The sequence below is a fragment of the Pelophylax lessonae genome (genome assembly GCF_965119305.1).
Source record: "Pelophylax lessonae genome assembly, chromosome: 3".
In the NCBI taxonomy this organism is placed as follows: Eukaryota; Metazoa; Chordata; class Amphibia; order Anura; family Ranidae; genus Pelophylax; species Pelophylax lessonae.
Genome location: NC_138770.1, coordinates 687,937,949 through 687,954,139, shown reverse-complemented (window position 1 = coordinate 687,954,139; position 16,191 = coordinate 687,937,949). Strand labels below are relative to the sequence as shown.

The following is a 16,191-nucleotide window of genomic DNA, read 5'->3' as shown; positions in this document are numbered from 1 at the left end:
CCCGCCGGCCTCTAGCTCCACCCCCGACCTCTTCACACAGCACAGCACAGTCACAGCGTCCATCGACCGACTCCACCCCCTCCTCCTGAGCTACGCTGGATGCCGCTGCGGAGCCGGCTGCCAGCTGAGCCAAGTTGGAGTGGGGAGTCGGGGACAGCGGCGGCCAGCCACGGCCAGGCCAGATGATATTTGTGGTAATTTAGCGGAGGGGCGGATGGCCAGATTGCGGTAATGCGGCGGCCCTCAGATTCCGCGGAATCGGCCGCGGAGAGACCAGCAACGGCCGTCGGCCGGACAGGCGGACACTCCACTTCATCATGCGCCCGGACTCAGAGCGGAGGCCTCGGCGGCCCACCGGGCATATGCCCGGTCCGCCCGATGGTCAGTCCCAATCAGGCCTGTGTGGGTGTGGCCAGACGGAAGCCACTCCTCAGTAAAAGTCACATGACAGCCCGCCTGGAGTTTCCCAAAAGGCATCTGAAGGACTCTCAGACCATGAGAAACAAAATTCTCTGCTCTGATGAAACAAAGATTGAACTCTTTGGCCTGAATGGCAAGCATTATGTCTGGAGGAAACCAGGCACCGCTCATCACCTGGCCAATACCATCCCCACTGTGAAGCATGGTGGTGGCAGCATCATGCTGTAGGGATGTTTTTCAGTGGCAGGAACTGGGAGACTAGTCAGGATGGAGGGAAAGATGAATGCAGCAATGTACAGAGATATCCTTGATGAAAACCTTCTCCAGAGCGCTCTGGATCTCAGACTGGGGTGAAGGTTCATCTTCCAACAGGACAACGACCCTAAGCACACAGCCAAGATAACAAAGGAGTGACTACGGGACAACTCTGTGAATGTCCTTGAGTGGCCCAGCCAGAGCCCAGACTTGAACCCGATTGAACATCTCTGGAGAGATCTGAAAATGGCTGTGCACCCACCCTCCCCCATCCAACCTGATGGAGCATGAGAGGTCCTGCAAAGAAGAATGGGAGAAACTGCCCAAAAATAGGAGTGCCAAGCTTGTAGCATCATACTCAGAAATACTGGAGGCTGGAATTGGTGCCAAAGGAGCTTCACCAAAGTATTGAGCAAAGGGTGTGAATACTTATGTACATGACAAAGGGTGTGAATACTTATGTACATGGGAGTTTTTTAATTTTAATTGCAAAGATTTCAAACAAACTTCTCTCACGTTGTCATTATGGGGATTGTTTGTAGAATTTTTAGGGAAATAATGAATTTATTTCATTTTGGAATAAGGCTGTAACATAACAAACTGTGGAAAAGTGAAGCGCTGTGAATACTTTCCGGAAGCACTGTAAGTTGTACTTGTTTATCTGCAGTCTTATCTTTCCTACATCTGTTCAAAGTGCTGAATTATACAGCTTGTCTGAGAGTTCAGAAAAAAGGGGGCTGAGAGCTGAAGGTTACACTCTTCAGAGCTCAGTGAGGAGAGCTGAGAGCTGATTGTGAAAGAAACACACACCCTCCTTCACACAGCACACAGGAACCAAGCTGAGGCTGTCAATCACAGCCTGTGTGCTGGAGCTCCCTCCCCTGTCAACATGTATCTCTTGGTGTCAGGAAAACTTATCAGAAGTGATTCATGCAGATAGCAGAGGAAGGAGTGGGGGGAGGTTGGGGGGGAGAATGGAGGGAGGAGGAGACTCATGCAGATAGCAGAGGAAGGGGACAGCAGACAGAAATGGCACTTAGTGCTCTGGACTGAGAGAAGTACATATTATAGAGGGATGTGCTTTGTTCATATTTCATGTCTGAGGATTACAACCACTTTAAAATAGAACAGCATCTTTTGCTGCAATACTCGCCTCCTCTCTGGCACTGTTCCTCTCTGTCCTGCTGCTGTTAAGTGATCATTCTACCCACCTCTTGTGAGCCCAGAGCTTTAAAGCGGTAGTATCCCGCTTTTTTACACTTTTACCTACAGGTAAGCCTATAATGCGGCCTATAATAAGGATTACCTGTAGGTAAAAATAATATCTCCTAAACCGGCACGGTTTAGGAGATATTTACAGCGCATGCAGCCGCTCGCGCGAGCGGCGCATGCGCTCTGAAGGTCCGGGGGGACCTTCAATCTATTTGCCGGGAGCTTGCCGGAAAATCACTCCTGCGCGCATGCGCGGGAGTGACGTCATCGCGGCTCCAGCCAATCATTGCGCCGGAGCCGTCTCTTCCAGCCAATCACTGCGCCGGGGGGCCGCCGAACCCGGAAGAGACGGCGAGGGATCATGGCAGCGCCCGCAGCGATGTCCTGGGGTCCGTGTCGGGGCTTCGTTCTAAGGTAAGTAATACATAATGAGCTAGTATGCGATGCATACTAGCTCATTATGCCTTTGTCTTGCAGGTTTTTTTTTTTTTTTTTTTTGAACTTTGGGTTTACAACCGCTTTAAGGATCCCACCTTCTAGAGGTGTGTCAGCACGCCACCCTGTGCCAACATTACTGTGGCATGCAAGCGTCGTTCATTACAGGAGAAAGGACCGCCCACCACCAGAGAAAACACGAGGAGGTAGAGAATCCTGTGCATCACATGACTAAAGAGAAGGCGCATCAAACATAATCATTTTTTGTATTCTAATTGTAAGGCAACAGGTGACCCCCTTGGCCCCCTTTCAGATGTTCTCAGAATTCTCTGTTAGTTACTATGTGTGAGCAAAACCTGCTGTTTATAGAGTCCAGTAGCTCAAGCCGAGGTTTACTTATACAAGTGCATTAGTGAGAACAGTGACTATTGCGTGTAAATGTTACTTCCAGCTTTGGTTGTATCCATGTAATAGGGAACCTGTGTAGAGAGAAACCTGACCTCTGCTTCTGAAAAGACGCCTGGCTGTTATGCTGATCCATTGGCTTCACTGTCTTCTTAGCCACCGACTTGGGGCAGATATTCAGCCAGTAAAGTCAGAGAGACAACAGAACTCGGAATCTACTCGTGGTTCCAAGACACAAGAACTACTGAAAGTCATTGGATCAGAATGGTAGTCAGGCAGCTGGCATTTTCAGATGAAGGGTCAGTAGTGGTAGACCCTGTATGTAGATGGCAGTTTCCATAAAAGAAGAATATATTAACCGTTTCTTCTGCTTTGTTCCAGCTGCGAATGGCTTATCTTCTGGACGGTTTCCTGCATGGCGATATATCCATCCGGCTTCACGATAATAGAACTGGGAGGGAAAAATACCGAACCCTCTGGCATTCTACTAATGGGGAGGGGCTGGGAGTCTGGCAGCGCTTGGTGCTCCCCCTGCAGGATGTGATGGAGAGGTGCGTGTCGCTGTGCCCATCTGCTGGATGAATAGAAAAAAATAATCAACAAGCTTCTAAACCATACCAGATAAAAGGTTCTCTTCTGGATATAGTCACCAATGTCCGGAGGTGGACAGAGGAGGGGGGGGGGGGGGGGAATAGGTAAAAGGTTAATACAGTCTGTAAATGTAGATGATTGATGCTGCCCCCCTCCCCCCCCCCCCCCCAAACCATGGTACCCTGAGCACTGGCTTACATGCCACTATGATACCTACAGCCCATATAACCCAGGGGTTAAGCCATCCTCATCACGTGTTCCTTCCCCATCTTCAGCACAGGTTCTCTGCCCATCCCCAACATGGGTCCCCTCTTTATCCTCACCATGGGTGCCCCGCTTCTTATCCTCAGCACAGGTCCTCTGCCCATCCCCAAGATGGGTCCCCTCCCCATCCTAAGCCATGGGTGCCCCGCTTCTTATCCTCAGCACAGGTCCTCTGCCCATCCCCAAGATGAGTCCCCTCCCCATCCTAAGCCATGGGTGCCCCGCTTCTTATCCTCAGCACAGGTCCTCTGCCCATCCCCAAGATGGGTCCCCTCCCCACCCTAAGCCATGGGTGCCCCGCTTCTTATCCTCAGCACAGGTCCTCTGCCCATCCCCAAGATGGGTCCCCTCCCCACCCTAAGCCATGGGTGCCCCGCTTCTTATCCTCAGCACAGGTCCTCTGCCCATCCCCAAGATGGGTCCCCTCCCCATCCTAAGCCATGGGTGCCCCGCTTCTTATCCTCAGCACAGGTCCTCTGCCCATCCCCAAGATGGCTCCCCTCCCCACCCTAAGCCATGGGTGCCCCACTTCTTATCCTCAGCACAGGTCCTCTGCCCATCCCCAAGATGGCTCCCCTCCCCACCCTAAGCCATGGGTGCCCCGCTTCTTATCCTCAGCACAGGTCCTCTGCCCATCCCCAAGATGGGTCCCCTCCCCATCTTAAGCCATGGGTGCCCCGCTTCTTTTCCTCAGCACAGGTCCTCTGCCCATCCCCAAGATGGGTCCCCTCCCCACCCTAAGCCATGGGTGCCCCGCTTCTTATCCTCAGCACAGGTCCTCTGCCCATCCCCAAGATGGGTCCCCTCCCCACCCTAAGCCATGGGTGCCCTGCTTCTTATCCTCAGCACAGGTCCTCTGCCCATCCCCAAGATGGGTCCCATCCCCATCCTTAGCAACAGCCCCCTCTCCATACTCAGCATGGGTCCCCACCCCACCCTCTGCACTGGGCCTCTTCACATACTAAGCATTGGTCCCCTCCCCATCCTCATCATGGGTTTCCTCCCCATCCTCAGATTTAGCACAGGTCCTCTGCCCATCCCCAAGATGGGTCCCCTCTCCATCCTCATCATGGGTTTCCTCCCCATTCTCAGCTCAGGTCCTCTGCCCATCTTGGGGATGGGTCCCCTCCCCATCCTCACTATAGGTGCCCCCCTTTTATCCTCAACACAGGTCACTCGCCATTCTTAGTACAGGTCCCCACCTCATCCTTAAAGAAATAACGGATTTAGCCATCAGTATACTTTTGCCAAAGTATGAAACTCACAATTAAGCAGCTTGGGTGAAATTAGCTTGAAAAGAAAATCTAAAGAAAAATCTAGGATAGTAAAAAAAGAGCTTCTGTTAGCCTTAGAGCCATTTATAGCCCATTGTACCCTTAAAACTCAACAAATTCCACTTTAAGATCTCCTTTCCCATTGACTCTTATTTATTTTATTACAATGAAGACATTTTGTCAAAATTTTGATGATCTTTGGACTCAAACTCCCGGTTTTGCTCTTTCCTTTGTCACATCCTTAGGACCGCTCCTTATCCTCGGTTCCTCAGCCCAATCTCAGCACAGGTCTCCTCCCCATCCTCGGGATAGGTCCAATGCCCATTCTCATTGACCAGCAGGGCCAACAGCCAAGCACTACTCCTAAGGACCCAGAACAAAATCTGGTTTTCTGCATTAGAGTGGCAAGAAACTGGGAACCTAGAATTTTCAATATTTATCTCATACCAAATTTCCCTTAACCAGTTATTGAAAATCTTCCCTCAGAAGGGCCATTATTAAAAGGGCGTGTAGTAGAAATGGTAGAATGATGGGAACATGGATGGAAATATGAATGGTTCCGTTTTTCCTTTACAAAGCAGCTGACTAAGTCTTTCTGGTCCCTTCACTAAGGTTCTGGTTGGAAATCCGGGCCTCCTGGTCCAAGGACTCCGATTCCATCATTGCATTTGACAATCTGTCCCTCAGCCTGGGCTGCTACCTAACAAGTAAGTGCATCATATTTGTATGTACAGTATCATACATAAGTAAGTACACCCCTCACATTTGTGTAAATATTTTATTCTATCTTTTCATGTGCATTACAAGAAATGAGACTTTGTTACAATGTAAAGTAGTGAGTGTACAGCTTGTATAACAGTGTAAATTTACTGTCCCCTCAAAATAACTCAACACACAGCCATTAATGTCTAAACCGCTGGCAACAAAAGTCAGTACACCCCTAAGTGAAAATGTCCAAAGTGGGCCCAAAATACCAATATTTTGTGTGGCCACCATTATTTTCCAGCACTGCCTTGGGCATGGAGTTCACCAGAGCTTCACAGGTTGTCACTGGAGTCCTCTTCCCCTCCTCCATGATGACATCACAGAGCTGGTGGATGTTAGAGACCTTGCGCTCCTCCACCTTCTGTTTGAGGATCCCCCACAGATGCTCAATAGGGTTTAGGTCTGGAGACATGCTTGGCCAGTCCATCACCTTTACCCTCAGCTTCTTTAGCAAGGCAGTGGTCATCTTGGAGGTGTTTGGGGTCGTTATGTTGGAATACTGCCCTGCCCCCCAGTCTCTGAAGGGAGGGGATCATGCTCTGCTTCAGTATGTCACAGTACATGTTGGCATTCATGGTTCCCTCAATGAACTGTAACTCCCCAGTGCCGGCAGCACTCATGCAGCCCCAGACCATGACACTCCCACCACCATGCCTGACTGTAGGAAGACACACTTGTCTTTGTACTCCTCACCTGGTTGCCGCCACACACGCCTGACACCATCTGACACCAAATAAGTTTATCTCGGTCTCATCAGAGCACAGGAGACGGTTCCAGTAATCCATGTCCTTAGTCTGCTTGTCTTCAGCAAACTGTTTGTGGGCTTTCTTGTGCATCATCTTTAGAAGAGGCTTCCTTCTGGGATGACAGCCATGCAGACCAATTTGATGCAGGGTGCGGCGTATGGTCTGAGCACTGACAGGCTGACCCCTCCCCCACCCCTTCAACCTCTGCAGCAATGCTGGCAGCACTCATACCTCTATTTCCCAAAGACAACCTCTGGATATGACGCTGAGCACGGCACTCAACTTCTTTGGTGGATCATGGCGAGGTGTAACGCTCTGGGTTTTAGCTCAAGGATACTGGATTTGCAGCTGCAGAATTCCACTCAGTAGTCTTGTAGAGATCTTGTTAAATCACCTGATCCAACTCTCTTGACTCATCATAGTGGTTTAGCCTGATTCAGTATGCACATATACAAACACTCAGATAATGATGTTGCAGGAGGGATAGTAATTATGCAAGTAGCAGTGAGATGTTACACTGAAGGTATAGGCTCTGAGGAGTGATAGTAGATGATGATAAGCACTCAGATAGTGATGTTACAGGAATGATAGTAGATGATGATAGATAGCAATCACAAGAGCTAGCAATCTAGTATAATCAACAGGTGATAGATAATAGCAAGCAAGATATACAGGTGTTGCTAAGCTTAGTTCGGTAATGCAGGTTGTAACAAATAATAGGCAAAAGAGCTAGCGATCTAGGTTTAGAAATGCAGATGGTAGATACTGGAGAGCATGTATCCTAGAGCTAGCAATAGTTCTTATAATGCAGGTATAGATAGCAAGCGTTTGTTGATAAGAGGGGGTCCCCTGTGGGGTACTTATCAATAGCCAGTAGTGAGGGAGTGTAGGACAAGGTAGCGAGGCTCCGGTCAATCCAGGTATAGGGTATGTAGCTGGAAGATTCGGCAGCGTCAGGTTAGGCAGGTATCAGGAGCGGTTGCACGAACAATGTGTGAGTGCAGACCGTCAGTTGAAATAGCCGCTCAGTGCGGCGCCTGATGATGACGTCAGCACTGTTAAAGGAATACTCACCTTATATGCGTTCCACCTACCTGAGTGGTGGAACGCAACCCGGAATTGAGATGATAGAAAGGCACTGAGAGTGCCAGGATCTTACACGAGGCCTGTTCTGAGTGGAACCTGTCCTGTTATACCGCTGTATGGTCTTGGCCACCGTACTGCAGCTCAGTTTCAGGGTCTTGGCAATCTTCTTATAGCCTAGGCCATCTTTATGTAGAACAACAATTCTTTTTTCAGATCCTCAGAGAGTTCTTTGCCATGAGGTGCCATGTTGAACTTCCAGTGACCAGTATGAGAGAGTGAGAGCGATAACACCAAATTTAACACACCTGTCCCCATTCATACCTGAGACCTTGTAACACTAATGGGTCACATGACACCGGGGAGGGAAAATGGCTAATTGGGCCCAATTTGGACTTTTTCACTTAGGGGTGTACTGACTTTTGTTGCCAGCGGTTTAGACATTAATGGCTGTGTGTTGAGTTATTTTGAGGGGACAGTAAATTTACACTGTTATACAAGCTGTACACTCACTACTTTACATTGTAGCAAAGTCTCATTTCTTCAGTGTTGTCACATGGGAGGGGTGTACTTACTTTTGTGCTATACTGTACATACTGCATCATTTTCATTTCTTTGTTGATAACTTTCATACGTTATTAGTATTATTGTACTTTGAATACAATAAATCACCATCTTAACCAGTCAAGGACTGAGATCTCACGCTCCCCATGCTGCTGCACCCCCCGGGTACAAATCCTGTATTACAGCCCCAGACGTTGCTGTGTAACATGCAGTGCTCAGAAGCTTCATTGAGAAATATGTATCAACATTATTGCTGCATTGTATTTACTCTGCTTCATTCATTTGCAGATCGAAGGAAAAGCAACATATATATATAGTCACAGTCTCCGCTCTAATTCATCCCAAAGGGGTTCTATCGGGTTCGATGTCAGGACTCTGTGCAGGACAGTGAAGTTCCTCCACCCCAAACTCACTCACCCATATCTTTATGGACCTTGCTTTGTGCACTGGTCCAATCATTTGCTGGAGGGGGGATTATTGTGTGGGGGTGTTTTCAGGGGTTGGGTTTGGCCCCTTAGTTCCAGTGAAGGGAACTCTTAAGGTGTCGGCATACCAAGACAATTTTATGCTCCCAACTTTGTGGGAGGAGTTTGGGGATGGCCCCTCCCTGTTCCACCATGACTGCACACCAGTGCACAAAGCAAGGTCCATAAAGACATGGATGAGTGAGTTTGAGGTGGAGGAACGTGACTGTCCTGCACAGAGTCCCAGCCTCATCCCGATAGAACTCCTTTGGGATGAATTAGGGCGGAGACTGTGAGCCAGGCCTTCTCGTCCAACATCAGTGCCTGACCTCACAAATGTGCTTCTGCCCATTCTCCTCTGACCTCAACAAGGCATTTTCCTCCACACAACTGCCGCTCACTGGAAATTTTCTCTTTTCCCCACCATTCTCTGTAATCCTGAGAGATCCCAGAAATATTCAGAGCAGCCCGTCTGCCACCAACAACCATGCCAAAGTCACTTCAATCCCCTTTCTTCCCCATTCTGATGCTCAGTTTGAACTTCAGCAAGTCGTCCTCACTATGTCTAGATGCCTAAATGCATTGAGTTGCTGCCCTGTGATTGGCTGATTAGTAATTTGTTACAAAGCAGTAGAAGAGGTGATGCCAGTGAGTGTAGATTTCCTTATTAGCATATAGTGCATTGACTGCATCACTGTGCACTGCTGCTCTATGTTACATTGTGTTGTGGATCAATTCATTTTACATTGCTAAGCTACTAAAATTACATCATCGCCATTCTCTGCATTAATTTACTGTAAGCATAAGACGCCATGGTGATGCCCAACCCTCCTTTACCCGCCCATTAGGAGGGTCCATGATACCTGTCACGATCCGGGGTCAGGCTCGAAGACCAGTAGCTATAGCAGTCGCAGGTCACACAGGAACCAGCAGGATAGGAACACTGACAGGTCACCCAGGCAGATGACGCAGGCTCACCTGAGGTGCGGAGTCTAAGTACTAACCGGTCTTCACCAGCGCTCCTGAAGGTGGAGATGGATTTTGCTGCGTGTTAGCACCAGGTCGCGGTCCTCAAGATCGCCCCACCAGGAGGTGAGCAAGTCAGAGTCCAGTAGCAGATAGGGATTAAGCTGAAGCGTAGTCAAGGAGTAGCCAAAGGTCGGTAACCAGTAGTTGCAGGTTGGGATCAAACAGAAGAGTAGTCGAGGAACAAGCCAAGTGTCGATAACGGATAGTAGCAAGGATACAGACGGCAGCAGGAGAGACAAGCGAGATATCGGCTGTTGAAGGCACAGTATTCTGGCGACCAGGAAGTGCAAAGACATGGCTTATAACAGGAAGTTCATGGGAGGAGCAAAGGGTTCAAGGTTCAAGGTTCAAGGCAATAAAGATTCACAGCAGGATCATTCAAGGATTTGTCCAGGGAGCTGTCCAGCATTCCAGGTAGCTCAGCGAGTAGAGTCATTGCCAGACACCATGGAGGTCCCAGGTTCAAGTCCGGGTCCTGACAGTACTCCCCTCCTCCCAGGACGTCCGCTGGACGTCTTAGGACCAGGTTTAAGAGGAAACCTCTGGTGGAACTCCCTTGTTAATCTAGGGGCATGAACATTTTCTTCTGGCTCCCAGGAATTTTCTTCTGGTCCATATCCTTCCCATTGAACCAGATATTGTAATTTATTCCTAAAGATCCTGGAATCAAGAATTCTCTCCACTACAAATTCTTCTTCACCCTGTACTTCAACAGGTGGAGGAGGCGGAAGAATTCTTCCAGGAAAGGGATTTTCCTTAAATGGCTTGAGCAGTGATATGTGAAAAACCGGGTGAATTCTCATACTGTCGGGAAGTTTTAAACGGAAAGTGACTGGGTTGACCTGAGCAGAAATTTGGAAAGGTCCCACAAACTTTTGTCCCAACTTTGCAGATGGAACATGGACCTTCAAATTTTTGGTTGATAACCAAACCTTGTCACCCACTTGAAAGGTAGGAAGTGATCGGCGATGTCTATCAGCAGCCTTCTTGTAAGATTCCTGAGCCTCCTTCAAAGTCTCAATTAATTTCTCCTGAATCTCTTGCAACATAGTTAATCTGTTGGCTACAGCAGGAATTGGAGTTGAGATAGGGAGATCAGGAATAAAAACTGGATGATAACCATTGTTTAAGAAAAACGGGCTTTGAGAGGTTGAGCTATGTCTAGAATTGTTGTAAGAAAACTCTGCCGTGGGAAGATAGTCCACCCAGTCGTCCTGAAGATAACTAACAAAACATCGAAGGTACTGTTCTAAAGTTTGATTGGTCCTCTCAGTCTGACCATTAGACTGAGGATGAAAAGCAGAAGACAGGTTGATTGCTACTCCTAAAGCTGAGCAAAAGCTTTTCCAAAACTTTGAAGTAAACTGTACTCCTCGATCTGACACAACGTCTTCAGGAATTCCATGTAGTCTGAAGACTTCTCGAACCATCAACTCTGCAGTTTGTTCCGAAGAGGGTACCCCTTTAACTGGTATAAAGTGAGCCATCTTGGTGAGGCGGTCAACGACCACCAAGATAGTGGTCATTCCTTTTGAGGGGGGTAAATCAACCACAAAGTCCATAGAAATTGACCCCCATGGTCTTGATGGGATAGGGAGTGGTTGGAGCAACCCCAAAGGAGAAGCTCGGGGTGTCTTATTGCGTGCACAGGTCAGGCACGAGGCTACATACCTTTTAACATCTTTCTTGTACCCAGGCCACCAAAAGGAGCGTGATAAAAGTTCCTCTGTTTTAGAAACTCCAAAATGTCCAGCAAGTTTTGAGTCATGACTCAACCGGAGGACTTCAACCCGAGCAGACTCAGGTACATAGAGGCGATGCGTTTTAATCCAAAAGCCATTCTTGAACTCAAGACTGATGTCCATAGGAGGATTATTGAGGAGTGAGTCATTCTCGTAACCTTCTTTGAGGAGACTCAAGAATGCCTTTGAACTTGTGACACCTAGGAAGTTCTTTTGAGGCAGGATAGTGCATTCAGCATGGTTCTCCTGGGAAGGCCCCGATAACATCCGTGATAAGGCATCAGCCTTACCATTTCTTGACCCAGGTCTATATGAGATAATAAAATTAAATCTAGAAAAGAACAGCGACCAACGTGCTTGTCTAGAAGACAATCTTTTGGCCGAACAAATGAATTCTAAATTTCTGTGATCAGTGAGAACGGTCACAGGATGCTTAGTACCTTCCAGCAAATGCCTCCATTCGGAAAAGGCTTCCTTAATTGCCAGTAACTCCTTATTCCCTATGTCATAATTCCTCTCAGCTGAAGACATTAAACGAGAAAAGTAAGCACAAGGATGAAGCTGCATCTTTTCACCGCTTCGTTGAGAAAGGATAGCTCCTACAGCAGAGTCAGAAGCATCCACTTCCACTACAAAAGGTAGCTCAGGATTGGGATGTACCAATACTGGTGCAGAAGTGAACAGAGTCTTTAACTTAGCAAAAGCAGCCTGAGCATTAGATGACCACACAAAGGGCACCCCTTTCTTTGTCAGCTGTGTAATCGGAGCTATCACCTTAGAGAAATTTCTTATGAATTTCCTGTAGAAATTGGCAAACCCGATGAATCTTTGAATTTCCTTAACGTTTCCAGGGACAGGCCAATCTACTACTGCTCTAATCTTCTCAGGATCCATGCTTACTCCATCTGGTGAAATAATATACCCCAGAAACTGGATCTGGGTTTGTTCAAACTCACATTTTTCCAATTTGATATAAAGTCGATTCTGCCTCAATCTTTCAAGGACAGTGCAAACATGCTTGCGATGCTCCTCTAGGTTATTGGAAAAAATGAGGATGTCATCCAAATAAGCAACTAGAAATTGGTCCAACAGATCTCGAAAAACATCGTTGATGAAGTGTTGAAAGGTTGCAGGGGCATTACAAAGACCAAAAGGCATAACCAAGGACTCGAAGTGTCCGTATCTGGTTCTAAAGGCGGTTTTCCATTCATCTCCTTGGCGGATACGAACAAGGTTATAAGCCCCCCGCAAGTCAAGCTTTGTAAAAATCTTGGCAGAACGAAGTCTTTCCAACATTTCAGAGATCAACGGGAGAGGATAACGGTTTTTAATAGTAACTTTATTCATGTGCCTGTAATCAATGCATGGACGTAAGGTAGAGTCTTTCTTTTCAACAAAGAACAAGGCTGCTCCAGCAGGGGATGTTGAGTGTCTAATAAACCCCTTCTCTAAATTCTCATCAAGCCACTCCCTGAGCACCTTTAATTCAGGTTCTGATAAATTGAATAGGCGGCCGAAAGGTATTTCTGCACCTGGGAGTAGCTCAATGGGGCAATCATATGGGCGATGAGGAGGTAACTGGTCGGCGTTCTTCTTATCACAGACATCCTGAAACTCATGGTATTGTGGAGGCAGTTTAGGATATGACTGTGCTGTAACCAAATCCAACTGTGTTTCCTTAATCTGTGGAGAACTAATTGCACAAGGCTCTCTACAGTATTCCTCACAATGGGGGGATGTAAAATTTATAACGCGTGCTTCCCAATTGATTGAGGGATTATGGGTGGAAAACCAAGGGATGCCCAAGATCACAGGAAATTTAGGTGACGTAATCAGCTGAAAACTGATGGTCTCACGATGGTTAGCCTCAAATTGGAGAACCAAAGGGACTGTTTCATGGGTAACAGGTCCAGAAGTTAAGGGTGAACCATCCACTGTCTCCATATCGACTGGGGCTAATTTATTTCTTGTCTGAATCATATTGTTTTTGGCAAAGTCTATGTCCATGAAGTTCCCCCCTGCACCAGAGTCCAGCATAGCAGAGCAAGGAATCTCAATGCCCTCAGAGATAAGTTTAATAGGGAGGACAAAATGAGGTAGTGAAGAATTTACTTTATTTTCTTCCTGGACCAACGGGGAGATGGACTGGCTAATGGAGTTTATTTGTTCAGGCGTGATCACATCAATCGATGCAACTGTTCTTCTAACCTTGTTAGGGCAGTTAATTGCATAATGACCAGAATCTCCACAGTAAAGACATAGGTTCTCAGAACGTCTTCTTTCTTTCTCCTGAATGGAAATGGATCTCTTAATTGCATCTACCTGCATTGGCTCAGGAGTGTTAGAATTAGGAGCAACTTTGAAATCCTGCTGAACAAATGGAGTAGCAGAGAAACGCATGCCACTCTTACTTGCAAACATTCCCAGCCTCTCCTTCCTCCTTTCTGTAAGTCTCTGATCAATTCTGATACATAATTGGATGAAGGCATCAAGATCATCAGGAGTATCAACTCTAGCGAGCTCATCCTTTACCTGTTCAGAAAGCCCTCGGCGGAACTGACTCTTTTGCGCAGCAGGGTTCCAAGTAGTATCTGCAACCCAACATCTGAATTCTGCTGTGTACTCAGCGACAGAGCGCCTTCCCTGCCTCAGACTATGCAGCTTTGCTTCAGCAGTAGCACAGCGGTTGGGATCATCAAAAACCTGATCCATTGCGGTTAAAAAGGTCTGCAGATTATTTAAAATGGCACTGTCCTGCTCAATATATGGGGAGGCCCAAGCTAGAGCTTCTCCAGTCAGAAGTTCGAGAATCAAGGTTACCTTTCTCTTCTCAGAAGGAAATGCAGCAGGGTGTGTTTGGAAATATAAACGACACTGATTTAGGAAACCTCTGTAATGATGGCGGTCTCCATTAAACTTGGATGGTAAAGGCTGAGGCATATGTGTGATAGTATCACCTCGGTCCAGTAGTAGTCTCTGCAGAGCATGAATCTCCTTCTGTTGTCTTTCCAATAGACTTTCTAGTTTATTAACTTTTTCTTGGCAGGTAACACCAAATTCTTGCAGCTCAGCAATTTGTTGCCTAAGAGGAGTCACGATGCTTGCTATAGCGGCCTCCATGTTTTGGGCCAGAATATTCTGTCACGATCCGGGGTCAGGCTCGAAGACCAGTAGCTATAGCAGTCGCAGGGCACACAGGAACCAGCAGGATAGGAACACTGACAGGTCACCCAGGCAGATGACGCAGGCTCACCTGAGGTGCGGAGTCTAAGTACTAACCGGTCTTCACCAGCGCTCCTGAAGGTGGAGATGGATTTTGCTGCGTGTTAGCACCAGGTCGCGGTCCTCAAGATCGCCCCACCAGGAGGTGAGCAAGTCAGAGTCCAGTAGCAGATAGGGATTAAGCTGAAGCGTAGTCAAGGAGTAGCCAAAGGTCGGTAACCAGTAGTTGCAGGTTGGGATCAAACAGAAGAGTAGTCGAGGAACAAGCCAAGTGTCGATAACGGATAGTAGCAAGGATACAGACGGCAGCAGGAGAGACAAGCGAGATATCGGCTGTTGAAGGCACAGTATTCTGGCGACCAGGAAGTGCAAAGACATGGCTTATAACAGGAAGTTCATGGGAGGAGCAAAGGGTTCAAGGTTCAAGGCAATAAAGATTCACAGCAGGATCATTCAAGGATTTGTCCAGGGAGCTGTCCAGCATTCCAGGTAGCTCAGCGAGTAGAGTCATTGCCAGACACCATGGAGGTCCCAGGTTCAAGTCCGGGTCCTGACAATACCATGCCAGAGTCGTAACTGGAACCTTCAGGGCCCCGGTGCAAGATATCATGAAGGCCCCCCCGGACCCTTCCCACTAATCCTGGGGCCCTTTAATCTAGTTGCAGGGCCCTTTATTATGGTTCCGCAGTGGGACCCTTTCACAAGCTCTGCAGTGGGCCCCCTTCCTGCCATCTTGGAGCCTCCCCACGGTGGTGGAATGCCAGGGCCTTTGTGATCCTGGAAGTTCACCCACTGGTGTCAGTAGTTTTTATTTTTTGGTATTTTAATTGTATTATTTTTTTATCATTTTATTTTCTTTTTTTTACAATGTGACTGACTATGACTCTGTCCATTCAGAAAAGAGAGGAGCTGGTAAATTACATATTTACCGACCTCTTCCTGGTTCTCTATTGAGACACATCCCCTTCAGCAGCCGGCAGGAGAGGGGAGGGAGCACAGTGTGGGGGGGAGCACACGGGCCCAGGACAGAACACAAGTGAACTGGATAGGAGGAGAGGCAGAGGCAGCATACAGAGGAACCAATCTCCTCCATTCTCCTCCATTCTCTCCTGCATCCCCTGCAACCCCTGTAGTTACGCCGAACTATGTTCAACCTAGGAAAAGACCTGAGCTGGATCGGTGAGCAAGTAAATCTGTGGGGGACATTGCTGGAGAGAATTGGGGGGGGGGTAACTGGCATCTAATTTGTGATGGTTTGGGATACATGGTGGGCTCACCAGCTGCTGTAAGAAAAAAAAAGTAAAAGTAATATTTGCTAATTTGCTATATTTAGTGATTTCAAATGAAACAATGTACTGGATTTATAATTGGTGGGTTTATTTTGAGCCTCTTGTTCTGTAACCCGGCAGGTAACAGTGATCTGGCCGAACAGACGGTGTCATCTCTGTCCAGCAATCTTTTAATGGAGAGCAGCGCCCACAGGAGGAACGAGACGGGACAGCAGCACCTGGAGGAAGAGTTCTCCCCACTCCAACCCACCAAGACAGGTACTCCCATCCATCACCACCGGCTTCCATCATTCATGGTCAAGACAGGTACTCCCATCCATCACCACCGACTTCCATCATTCATGGTTCCATGGCCAAGACAGGTACTCCCATCCATCACCACCGACTTCCATCATTCATGGTTCCATGGCCAAGACAGGTACTCCCACCCA

General features: G+C 47.7%; 1 protein-coding gene across 1 annotated transcript in view; it reads left to right on the top strand.

The window, feature by feature from the left end:
• LOC309549478 (ALK tyrosine kinase receptor-like) overlaps positions 1-16,191 on the top strand; it is a 249,071-nt gene that overhangs the window by 116,852 nt on the left and 116,028 nt on the right. The window contains 3 exon segments of the mRNA XM_082249784.1: positions 3,109-3,278; positions 5,469-5,563; positions 15,881-16,018. Coding sequence (XP_082105910.1) covers positions 3,109-3,278; positions 5,469-5,563; positions 15,881-16,018 — 403 coding nt within the window.